General features: G+C 36.0%; 1 protein-coding gene across 4 annotated transcripts in view; it reads right to left on the bottom strand.

The window, feature by feature from the left end:
- PRORP (protein only RNase P catalytic subunit) overlaps positions 1-12,667 on the bottom strand; it is a 135,695-nt gene that overhangs the window by 74,569 nt on the left and 48,459 nt on the right. For all 4 annotated transcript variants that reach the window (XR_005790821.1, XM_040476930.1, XM_040476932.1 and 1 more), the window contains one exon: positions 8,025-8,132. Coding sequence is in view for 3 of the 4 variants with exons in the window: in XM_040476930.1 (XP_040332864.1) it covers positions 8,025-8,132 (108 nt within the window). In the remaining variant the exon portion in view is untranslated. The remainder of the gene's footprint in view (positions 1-8,024; positions 8,133-12,667) is intronic.

Below are 12,667 nucleotides of genomic sequence, written 5' to 3'. Positions count from 1 at the left end.
CAGAGCCTGAGACAGGGCTTGAACTCACAAACCATGAGATCATGACCTGAGCCAAAATCAAGAGTCAGACACTCAACCAATGGAGCCACCCAGGTGCCACCCAAATAGAGGATTTTAATAGGTATTTCTCCAAAGAAGACATGCAAATGGCCAACAAACATAAAAAGATGCTTAACATCCTATGTCATTAGAAATGCAAATCAAAACCCACAAAAAATTCCACTTCATATACACTAGAATGGTTATAATAAAAAAGACTGATAGTAACATGTTGGTGAGGATGCAGAAAAACTGGAACTCTTATATACTGTTATGGAGATGTAAAATGGTGCAGCTGCTTTGGAAGTTTGGTAGTTCCTCAAAAGTTTAAACAGAGAATTACCATATGACGTGGCAATTCTACTCCCAATTATAGATCCAAGAGAGCAGAAAACATGTCCACACAGTGCAGCAAAAGTGGTTCTAAGGAAGAAGCATATAGCAATATAGGCCTACCTCAAGAAGCAAAAAAAAATCTCAACTAAACAACTTAACCATATACCTGAAGGAGCTAGAAAAAGAATAAGCAAAGCCCAAACCCAGCAAAAGGAAGTAAATAATAAAGATAAGAGCAGAAATAAATGATATACAAACTAAAAAAACAACAGAACAGATCAATGAAACCAGGAGCTGGTTCTTTGAGGAGATCAACAAAACTGGTAAACCTCTAGCCAGACTCATCTAAAAAAAATAAAAAGAGGAAGAGAGAGAGGATCCAAATAAACAAAATCACTAATGAAATATGAAATAACAACCAACACCATAGAAATATAAACAACTGTAACAATATTACGAAAACCTACATGCCAACAAATTGGACAACTTAGGAAAAATGAATAAATTCCTAGAAACATATAAATAAATAAAGCAGGAAGAAAGTGAAAATTTGAACAGACGAATTATCAGCAATGAAATTGAAGCAGTAATCAAAAAACTCCCAAAAAACAAAAGTCTAGAACCAGACAGCTTTACAGGCAAAATCTACTAAACACTTAAAAAAGAGTTAATGCCTATTCTTCTCAAACTATTCCAAAAAATAGGAGAGGAAGGAAAGCTTATAAATTCATTCTATGAGGACAACATTACCCTCATACCAATACCAGATAAAAGATTAAAAGAGAGAGAGAGAACTACAGACCAGTATCTCTCATGAACACAGATGCAAAAATCCTCAACAAAATATTAGCAAACTAAATACAACAATACATTAAAAAAATCATATACCATGATCAAGTAGGATTTATTCTGGGGATGCAAGGGTGGTTCAATATTCACAAAACAATCAGTATAATATATCACATCAATAAAAGAAAGGATAATAAACATAAGGTCATTTCAATAGACGCAGAAAAAGAATTCAATAAAGTGTAACATCTATTTATGATTAAAAAAAAAACCTCTGCAAAGTAGGTCTACAGAGAATGTACCTCAACATACTAAAGACCTTATATGAAAAACCCACAGCAAACATCATACTCAAAGGGGAAAAAGAGAGCTTTTCCCCTAAGGTCAGGAACAAGACAAGAATGTCTACTCTCACCATTTATATTCAACATAGTACTGGAAATCCTAGCCACAGCAATTTGACAACATAAAGAAATATAAGGCATCCAAATTGGTAAGGGAGAAGTAAAACTCTCATTATCTGCAGATAACATGACATTATATATAGAAAACCCTAAAGACTCCATCAAAAAACTACTAAAACTGATAAATTCAGTAAAGTTGCAGGATACAAAATCAATGTAGAGAAAGCTGTTGCATTTCTATACACTAATAAGGAAGTGGCAGAAAGTGAAATGAAGAAAACAGTCCCATTTACAATTGCACCAAAAACAATAAAAAATATCTAGGAATAAACTTAACCAAAGAGATTAAAGACCTGTACTCTGAAAGCTATAAAATGCTGATGAAAGAAATTCAAGAGGACACAAAGAAATGGAATAACATTCTATGCTTATGGGTTGAGGAACAAATATTGTTAAAATCTCTGTATTACTCAAAGCAATATACAGATTTAATGCAATCCTTATCAAAATACCAACAGCATTTTTCATAGAACTAGAATAATCAATCCTAAAATTTGTATGGAACCACAAAAGACCCCAAATAGCCAAAGCAATCTTGAAAAAGAAAAAAAGGGAAGGTATCACAATTCCATACTTCAAAACTTACTACAAAGTTGTAGTGGTCAAAACAGTATGGTACTGGCACAAAAACAGACACGTAGATCAATGGAATAGAACATAAAACGCAGAAATAAACCCACAAATATACGGTCAATTAATCTTCGATAAAAGAAGAATGAGTATACAGTGGGAAAAAGACAGTCTCTTAAACAAATGGTGCTGGGAAAAGACAGCTACATGCAAAAGAATGAAACTGGACAATTTCTTACACCATACACAGAAATAAACTAAAAATGGACTAAAGGCCTAAATGTGAGACCTGAAACCATACAAATCCTTGAAGAGAGCACATGCAATAATTGCTCTGACATTGGCCCTAGCAACATTTTTCTAGATAGGTCTCTTGAGGCAAGGGAAATAAAAAGCAAAAATAAACCACTGGAACTACATCAAAATAAAAAATTTCTGCACAGTGAAGGAAAACAGTCAACAAAATTAAAGGGGAACCTACTGAATGGGAAAAGATATTTGCAAACAACATATCCTATAAAGGGTTAGTATTCAAAATAAATAAAGAACTGATATAACTCAACACCCCCCAAAAACAAACAATCCAATTAAAAAATGAGCAGAAGACATGAACAAACATTTCTCCAAACAAGACATCCAGGGGAGCCTGGGTGGTTCAGTCAGTTAAGCATTGGACTCTTGATTTCAGCTAAGTCATGATCTCATGGTTGTTGAGATTGAGCTGCACTTTGGGCTCCACACTGAGAGTGGAGTTTGCTTGGGATTTTCTCTTTCCCTCTCTCTCTGCCTCTCCCCTGCTCGTGCACTCTCTCTCTCAAAATAAATAAACATTAAAAAAAAAAGACATCTAGATGGCCAGCAGACACATGACAAGATGATCAACATCAGTCATCATCAGGGAAATGCAAATCAAGTTACATGAGATATTTCCTCACACCTGTGAGAATGGTTAAAATAAAAAACACAAGAAACAGCAAGTGTTGACGAGAATGTGGAGAAAAAGGAAGACTCTCACACTGTTGACGGGAACGCAAACTGGTGCAGTCATTGTGGAAAACAGTATGGAAGTTCCTCAAAAAATTAAAGTAAAAACTACCCTGTAATCCAGTAATTGCACTACTGGGTACTTACCCAAAAAATACAAAAAAACACTAATTCAAAAGGATACATACACCCCTATGTTTACCGCGGCATTATTTACAATAGTCAAACAACGGAAGCAGCACAAGTGTCCATCGACAGATGAATGGATAAAAAAGAAATGGTATATATATATATATATATATATATATATATATATATGTAAAATGAAATATCATTTAGCCAAAAAAAGAATGAAATTTGGCCCTTTTCAACAGCATGGACAGAGCTAGAGAGTATAATGTGAAAATGAAGTAAGTCAGAAAAAGACAAACACCAGGGCACCTGGGTGGCTCAGTGAATTAAGTGTCGGACTTTGGCTCAGGTCATGATCACACAGTTTGTGCGTTTGAGCCCCACATTGGGCTCTCCACTGTCAAGCATGGAGTCTGTTTCAGATCATCTGTATCTCTCTCTTTTCCCCTCCCCTGCTCATGCTCTCTCTCTTTCTCTCTCCCTCTCTCAAAAGTAAACATTAAAAAAATCTTGCATTAAAAAAAAGAAAATAGAGATAAAGACAAATACCATGATTTCACTCATTTGTGGAGTTTAAGAAACAAAACAAAACAAATGAGCAGAGGGAAAAAGAGAAAGACAAACCAAGATACAGACTCTTAACTACAGGGAACAAATTGATGGATTTACCATAGGGGAAGAGGGAGTGGGTAGGTGAAATAGGTAATGGGAATTAAGGGGTGCACTTATCATGAGGAGAAAAAAACTTTTTAATTAAAAAAAATTTTTTTAAAGGGTAGTTCACTAAATATTCAGTTTGCTAGCTGGATTCAGCTATTTTATTTCCTCCAAAATGACTTGCTTGTCTAGATTTGGCCCCTGAATCAAGATTAAACTTTCTAAAGGGTCATTACCTTAAAAGGTCATTTAATCTTATACCCATCCCTTGGGGGTGCCATTCAGGAAGGTAATTCTTCAATGTCATTAAGAGTTCTCTGGAGATCATGACCTGAGCCAAAATCAAGAGTCAGAGGCTTAACAGACTGAGCCACCCAGGTACCCCTTTTTATGTGCTCTTTTAAGGCGCTTCCATCTCAAATATTTTATTTTTTCAACTGTTTATTTAAGTTTATTTATTTGAGAGTTTTGAGAAAGTATGTACATGAGCGAGGGAGGGGCAGACAGAAAGGGAGAGAGAGAATCCCAAGCAGTCTCTCTGTGCTGTCAGTGCAGAGCCCGAAGCAGGGCTTGATCTCAAGAACTGCGAAATCATGACCTGAGCCAAAATCAAGAGTTAGATGCTTAACCAACTGAGCCACCAAGACACCCCTCAAATATTTTTAAATGGGTAGTTCTACACCTTTTAGAATTTCGTTTTTATTGAGAGCTTTCAACAACTGTGAATTAAAATGCAGATATATAGTCATTACACAGTTGAAGCTCAATTAGGTAAGAAAATGGAAAAACACTGCAAGGAAATAAAACACTGACAATGATTATTGTTGAATGATAGGGCTATATATAATTTTATTTACTGTAATTTCCAAATTTTCTACATGCATTACTTTTATAATCAGAGGAAACTAAAATTTCTGAAAATCATCACATTAGGGGCGCCTGGGTGGCTCAGTAGGTTAAGCATCTAACTTAGGCTCAGGTCATGATCTTGTGGTTCTTGAGTTCCAGCCCCGCATTGGGGTATCTGCTGTCAGCACAGAGCCCGCTTTGGATCCTCTGTCTCCGTCTCTCTGCCCTTCCCCCAATTGCTCTCGCTCGCTCTCTCTCAAAAATAAACGTAAAAACATTTTTAAAAACATCATTGCATTTAAAATTTTTCTTAAGTTTTTGGTAGTACTGCCTTCAATTCTCAATTATTATTTGAATACCTGACCTAGATTCAGTCTAATACTAAGGCAGAGTTTTGTATTTTAATTCTATTTACATAGATGATATGACGGAAAAAAACTGCCAAATAAGGGTCTACTGAAAGCAAGAATTACGGTTCCAGATAGGAAATCAATCTGAATAGTAATCACAATAATAGTTACACCTATTAGATACTTACAATGTGCCAAATGCTTACATATATTAACTCATTTATTCTTTATAACATCTTTGTGAGATAGGTACTATTATTATCTCCATTTTACACACTGGGAAACTAAGGCACAGAGAGGTTAATTTGTTCAAACCATGAAAGCTACTGAAAGTGGAAGAACCAGAACTAGAATTCAAAAAGTCTGACTCCGGAATCCTTATTCTTAACTTCTAAGCTAAAATTCTATTTACAAGGTTAACAGAAAAACTGGGAAGCTAGTTCTGACAACCTACAAAGTGTTAAAGAATAAACCTAAGCCACAAGAGGGTCTGACAATAGATATAAAAAAAAAAAGGGGGGGGGGAGAGGCCTATGAGAAATATGATATATCTGTATTTTTTTAAATATAAATCTCTAGATTCGGAGGTTTGAGAAAAAACTTGAGAAGGAAATTTTTTCCTTTTTCCTTATTCAGGTGGCATCTCTAAGCTGAGAGCCTCTGAGCTGCAGTTTCCCAAATATAATACCAATGTACTGCTACAAGATAAGAGTGCTTTTACGAGCTGAGTAATAACAGTTACCTGTCCACATAAAGTGTTGTTAACATTAAATTATTTTTTTTTCAACGTTTTTTATTTATTTTTGGGACAGAGAGAGACAGAGCATGAACGGGGGAGGGGCAGAGAGAGAGGGAGACACAGAATCGGAAACAGGCTCCAGGCTCCGAGCCATCAGCCCAGAGCCTGACGCGGGGCTCGAACTCACAGACCGCGAGATCGTGACCTGGCTGAAGTCGGACGCTTAACCGACTGCGCCACCCAGGCGCCCCCGCATTAAATTATTTTAAGAGTGAAAGCTAAAAGTGGTGGCAGCTGCCTATGATTTCACAGGTTAATCTTTGTTCCTTGCCTCTTGGTTTGCCAAAATCTGCTAAGATCTTTCCAAATGTAAAAAATTTTCTCCTATAGGGGCACCTGGGTGGCTCGGTCGGTTAAGCTTCCAACTTCGGCTCAGGTCATGATCTTGTGGTCCGTGAAGTTCCAGGGCCGTGTCGGGCTCTGTGCTGACAGCTCAGAGCCTGGAGCCTGTTTCAGATTCTGTGTCTCCCTCTCTCTCTGCCTCTCCCCTGTGCATGCTCTGTCTCTCTCTGTCTCAAAAATAAATAAATGTTAAAAAAAAAAATCTCCTATAATACTAGGGGATGTATCCACTACAGCATTTTCAACGTGTTACTTTCCCCAAAAATGTTCACCCAGTTTGGGCTACATATTTCTGGCAAGCCAATTTTTACTGCTTTGTGTGAAGCTGAATGTCAAATAAAAGGTAAACAAATACAAAACTTCACACAGATTAGCTGAGGAAGTTCTGATTTTGAGCTCCACCATGTACTAGTGATAGTAATTTTATGCTTCATTTTCTGGCTTTGCCCTTTTCAATATTGCTGCCTCAAATAACCCTTCAAGTACCTAAAGGACAAAAATATTTTCAACTTGCTTTTGTGTTTTTTAAAAATAAAGGATTGAAAAGTACATACTTGACCATAAAAATGTAGGCATAAAGGATAGACACATAAAGAAATTTCTGTAAATCAACCTCGTCCTTGGTACTTGTAAGCTTTTCTGAGTATAAATGGCCAAACGGGACTAGTTGCATCTTTGAGAAAAAGCTTTTAAATTGGCAGTAATTTTTAAGAAATAACACAGATTAACTACAGATGAATGGCCATAGATTGCCAGCAGTAAGAACCACAAGCTTGAAATCCAGGAGCTGTCTACAATTTAATTCTGATGTTATGAGTGCTTTCTACAGATTTACTATACAAAATTGGCTTCACTTTTCTAGTATTCTAATCTATAAAAATGAGCAATAAAAATTGCTATAAATTATATGTAAAATTTTATATAACTGCTATTAAAAATCATGATATTCGTATTAGAAACTACAGGACACTTATAAACTTATAGAACAAATGATTACCTTACAAAAAAAAAGAGCTGGTTAGATTCATTTATGAACATACTATGTTTGGAAAAAACAAGTATGGGTATATTAACATCTCTTAGTTTATGGTGAAAATTTTCAAAGAGGAATGTGACTCACAGGGAAATGACAGAGTAACCCCAAAGAAAGAGTAGAGATGTAGAAGAAGGTTAGTTAAAGGTTATATAAGTAAAAAGGCTGAGGGCACCTGGGTGGTGCAGTTGGTTAAGTGTCTGACTTCGGCTCAGGTCATGATCTTGCAGTTCATGAGTTTGAGTCCCACCTTGGGCTCTGTGCTGGCAACTTGGGAGCCTGGAGCCTGCTGTGTCTTCCTCTCTCTCAGCCCCTCCCCCACTTGTGCTCTCTCCCTTTCTCTCTCTCTCTCTCAAAAATAAACATTTAAAAAATTTTTAAAAAAGAAAGAAAGAAAGAAAGAAAGAAAGAAAGAAAGAAAGAAAGAAAGAAAGAAAGAGGGCTGAAATGGCCCTCTACTACATGGCTTTTTAATCACTCTTGGCCAGCCTATAAGAGTCACTTTCTTGCCAGAGATGAAAACAGTGAATCTTAGATAAGTGGTTGGTTACTGTGACACCTTTAGGAGCTTATTTTTAGAGGAAGGAAAAATGGGAAGTTAACACATCCAAGGAAGATCACAAATAAGTACACTAAATATTTCTAGAGATTTGGAATAACAAAATAAAACTTGTACTTACAACTTGAGATTCACGAGCTTTAGGAAATGTTTTGGCAACATTGAGCCCATCAATGACGATATCAAAAGGAGGACAGCATTTTACAAAGTTCTGAAATCTCTCAAGTTCCTAAAAAAGAAAAGCCAGATAAAACAATAAAACTTAGCAAGGGCTTTATCATAAACACACTGTTATGACTTTTATTATTGTTCTGATAAGTAAATATATTCATCCCTTAAAAATACACACAAAAAGGGGCACCTGGGTAGCTCAGTTAATCACCCGACTTCAGGGTCTGGTCATGATCTCACAGTTTGTGGGTTCAAGCCCCGCATTGGCCTCTGTGCTGACAGCTCAGAGCCTGGAGGCTGGTTCAGATTCTGTCTCTCTCTCTCTCTGACCGCTCCCCTGCTCTCTCTCTCTCTCAAAAATAAAAAAATAAACATTAAAAAAATTTTTTTAAATGCACACAAAGATACTTTCAAAATGAAATCCAAAAAGACCAGACTAATAAATGCAACCACATGTAATTAACTGATATACCTTATAATCTCATAGCACTGTACACTTCCTAGAGTACTTTCACATGCTATTTCATTCGATATGCACCTAGCTATTGCCTACTAAACTGACTTACATGGTAGTCATGATGAGAATGAAATGTCAAAATCTCTATATCCTGTTCTGTATGCCAAGGAGAAGTAAACATCAGATATGTCAGTCTATTAGTGCAACTGTGTTGAAAGAACAAGGCTCTACAATAGCTCTTTGGTCATCAAGAGGTTTTTATTTACTTCTGGCTATTTTGAAGAGTTGGGTTATTCAACAAATATTTGTGGGGCATCTACTGTGTGCCCAGCAGTTACCAGACAGATAAAACTCTAACTTAGTGGAATCTGCATTTTAGTGGAAGGAGACATAAAATAAACACATAAGTTAATAAATTATATTAAATGTCAAATGTGATGAGTGCTATGGAAGGAAGAAAAGGAGGAGAAGGAGCTCCATTTCTGGTAATGATGGAATAGTCTGTCCTGGACTAAGAGATAATATAAATTTTACATAAAAACCAACTATTTGAAGATACTAGACAATGACCGAAAGCAGGCAGAAATTAGAGGAAATGCAAAATGGAATGACAGTATGGTGTTTTATTATTATTCTTCTTTTAAATCTTTTTTTGAGAAAGAGGGAGAGAGAGCATGCACAAGTGAGGGAGAGGCAGAGGGAGAGGGAGGGGGAGAATCCCAAGCAGGCTCCATGCTGAGCATGGATCTCGATGCAGGGCTAGATCTCATGACCTTGAGATCATGATCTGAGCCAAAATCAAGAGTCAGACACTTAACTGACTGAGCCACCCAAACTTACAGTTTTAAAATAAGTCATAAGGATGTAAAGTACAGCATAGGAAATATAATCAATAATACTGTAGTAACTTTGTATGGTGACAGATGATAACTATACTTACCCCAGTGAGCATTTCATAATGTATATAAATGTTGAATCACTATGTTGTACACCTGAAACTACTATAATGTTGTATGTCAACCAGGCTTCATTTAAAACTAAATTAATTAGGGGCGCCTGGGTGGTGCAGTCGGTTAAGCGTCCGACTTCAGCCAGGTCACGATCTCGCGGTCCGTGAGTTCGAGCCCCGTGTCGGGCTCTGGGCTGACGGCTCAGAGCCTGGAGCCTGTTTCCGATTCTGTGTCTCCCTCTCTCTCTGCCCCTCCCCCGTTCATGCTCTGTCTCTCTCTGTCCCAAAAATAAATAAACGTTGAAAAAAAAATTTTTAACTAAATTAATTAAAAATAAAATAAAACAACCATTAATTCATATGCATGCTTTCATTTCTTACTTGACTTCTTTAGCTTTTCTATCCTTGCCAACTCCAGTTGTATGGGACCAACCTCTTTCCTTTCTACTCAGCATAACACTTTTTAAAAATTTCTTTGCTCAAATATATTTCCTGAAAAATGTTTAGAAAGTTCCAACTAATATCAAAACTAACTAAATAAAGTTGCAATAGGAATACTGTTTTTTATAAATGGAAATAAAACTATCAAGGAGAATTAAAACAGTTTGCATAAAATATGACCATTTCTTGTTTTGGTCTGAATGAACCAAGGGAAACAAAACAAGTGCATTAAATTCTAAAATTCAGGTTTCACTAATTAACATGGAAAAGATTTCCCACTATACTTCCAATATATCATTGTGGTGTTGCTCTTAGTACTATGTTGTATTCACCTCAGGAGTAATGACAAAGCAAGTTCACCATGACTGGCAAAATGGACATTTGGAAAATCAAGAGTCAAACTAGATAACTTACAAAGTCCCCTTCCAGTTCCGATATTCTATGTTAACAAGACTTGGAAATCCCTTAAAATCACAGAATGGAAAAGGTTATACTTGTGATGGTTTGTTTGAAAGGTGAGTCTCAGGAACCTCTGTGCAATCATAGAATGTGTAGTAAAATTCCATCTGGAGATTTAGCCTCCTGATTCGTATCTAATACACAGAAAAATTTTAAATGTCAGATTGGGCTTTTCCCCCATTACGAAATCTCCATTTACTAAATATTACCAGTCGAGGAGTAACAATTTATTACTTTGTAATACTTTCTGTGTGTATCCAAGATGCTCACTTTTCAAACTAAACAAGTTTATATGTCGTTGCACTCAAAAGCCACTGAGTAGATCATGCTGATAAGGCATGACAAAGAAAGAGGTGACCTACTGAGACAGCATATTAACTATGGCATAGGCCTATACAAATCTGCAAGCTTAAGTGTTTTAATGGAGGGTAAATTTAAATTATTTCTTTCTAGTGCTGCTGCTGGGATTGTACTTGATTAGATTGGCTAATGATTTAAAGTATGAAAATCCACCAATCTTTTGATCATTTGTTTCTTGACTAACAAAAGAAGTTCTTTTGAAAAAAATTTATTGATACATAATTCATATACCATATAATTCACTCATTTGAAGTATAGTAAAACCTTGGTTTCTGAGCATAATTCCTTCCAGAAACACGCTTGTAATCCAAAGCACTTGTATACCAAATCAAATTTCCAGAACCATTGGCTCAGTTGTGATCATGCCATCTCAGTTTTAATCATGTGACCACGCATTCGGCATCACTTATTATTCACGTTGCAAAACATCGTTCATTTATCAAGTTAAAATTTATTAGAAATATTCTCTTGTCTTGCAGAACACTTGCAGAACAAGTCAGTTGCAATTCAAGGTTTCACTTGTATACAATTCACAGGTTGTGCAACATTACTGCAATCCAATTTTAGTTCTGTCTTTCCTACTAGAAACTCCATGCTCAGCAGTCAATCCCCATTCCACTACCTTACCACGTGGCAAACTGAATTATACAAATATATAGTCTTTTGTGACTGACTTCTTTCACTCAATATAATGTTTTCAAGGTTCATTAGTATTATAACATAAATGAGTACTTCATTCCTTTCTATTGCCAAATAATATTCCATTGTATGGATTATACCACATTTTATTTATCCATTCATTAGTTGATGGACATTTGGATTATTTCCACTTCTTGGATATTACACACAATGTTGCAATGAACATCTGTGTACAAATTTTAGATGGATGTATGTTTCATTACTCTTGCGTATACATCTAGGAGGGAAACTGTCATGAGCTACCATATGCAATAATAGTAACTCTCTGTTTAACTTTTTGAGGAACTGCTAGACTGTCTTCCAAGTAGCTATACCATTTTACATTCCCAACTACAATGTACAAGGCTTCCAATTTCTCGACAGCCTCACCGATACTTGTTATTTTATGTGTTTTTTATTATACTCATACTTTCAGATGTGAAATGGTACCTCAGTGCGGTTTTGATGTACATTTCCCAAATGACTAATGATGTTGAGCATCTTATTGTGTGCTCATTGGCCTAAAAGGAATTCATTTGTGTGACATATAGGCTTTACAAATTCAACATATATTTCCTTCAATAAAAAGTCACAACTTCTATCATCTTTACTCATTTTACACTTCTAGGCTTAAATCTAAGAGGTGTTACTGCATAGGAATTACAAACACCATAACTTGCAATAGAGATTGTTAGCTCAAATGTCTACAAGGACCAGGCAGGTGACCTAAATAAGTAAAATGGGCCAAGTCTATGAAAACACAACAGAGCAGGCAAAATGACAAATAGCAAATAGTGTAAGTCTCATGGTCCAAGATTCTATAGAAAGAAGTAAAGGCTGACAAACTGGAGAATGTAGGTCCCTTACAAAGGGAGTAGCCCAGTGCTCAGTCCAGCTAATTGCTGCCACATGAAATAAATACCCAGGGCTAGGAGATTTAATTTTTCAAGGAAAATAAAAAATCTGGCATTTTGAAACACTGTTAAATAACTATTAAAAAGAATAAAATACAAAGAAGCTCAAACAAAAAACATTTTTGGGTTAGATTCCACCTGCAGACCACAAGTTTATAATACATTCACTTGGTCAGTCAATAGATTTTCGTTGAGCATGTGTTATGTGCCAAATAATATTCTTCTTCCTAGGAACAGAACAGAATAGTGAACAAATTCACTGAGCTAAAGAAATTTATATATTCGTAGAGGAAACAAGCAATACCAAGTTAACAAATAGATATTTAATTTTAGGT

The sequence above is a fragment of the Herpailurus yagouaroundi genome, unplaced genomic scaffold (assembly GCF_014898765.1).
Source record: "Herpailurus yagouaroundi ecotype Mexico unplaced genomic scaffold, PumYag 141, whole genome shotgun sequence".
Taxonomy (NCBI): Eukaryota; Metazoa; Chordata; class Mammalia; order Carnivora; family Felidae; genus Herpailurus; species Herpailurus yagouaroundi.
The sequence above is the reverse complement of the archived record's forward strand: the minus strand, read 5'-3'. Positions and strand labels throughout refer to the sequence as shown.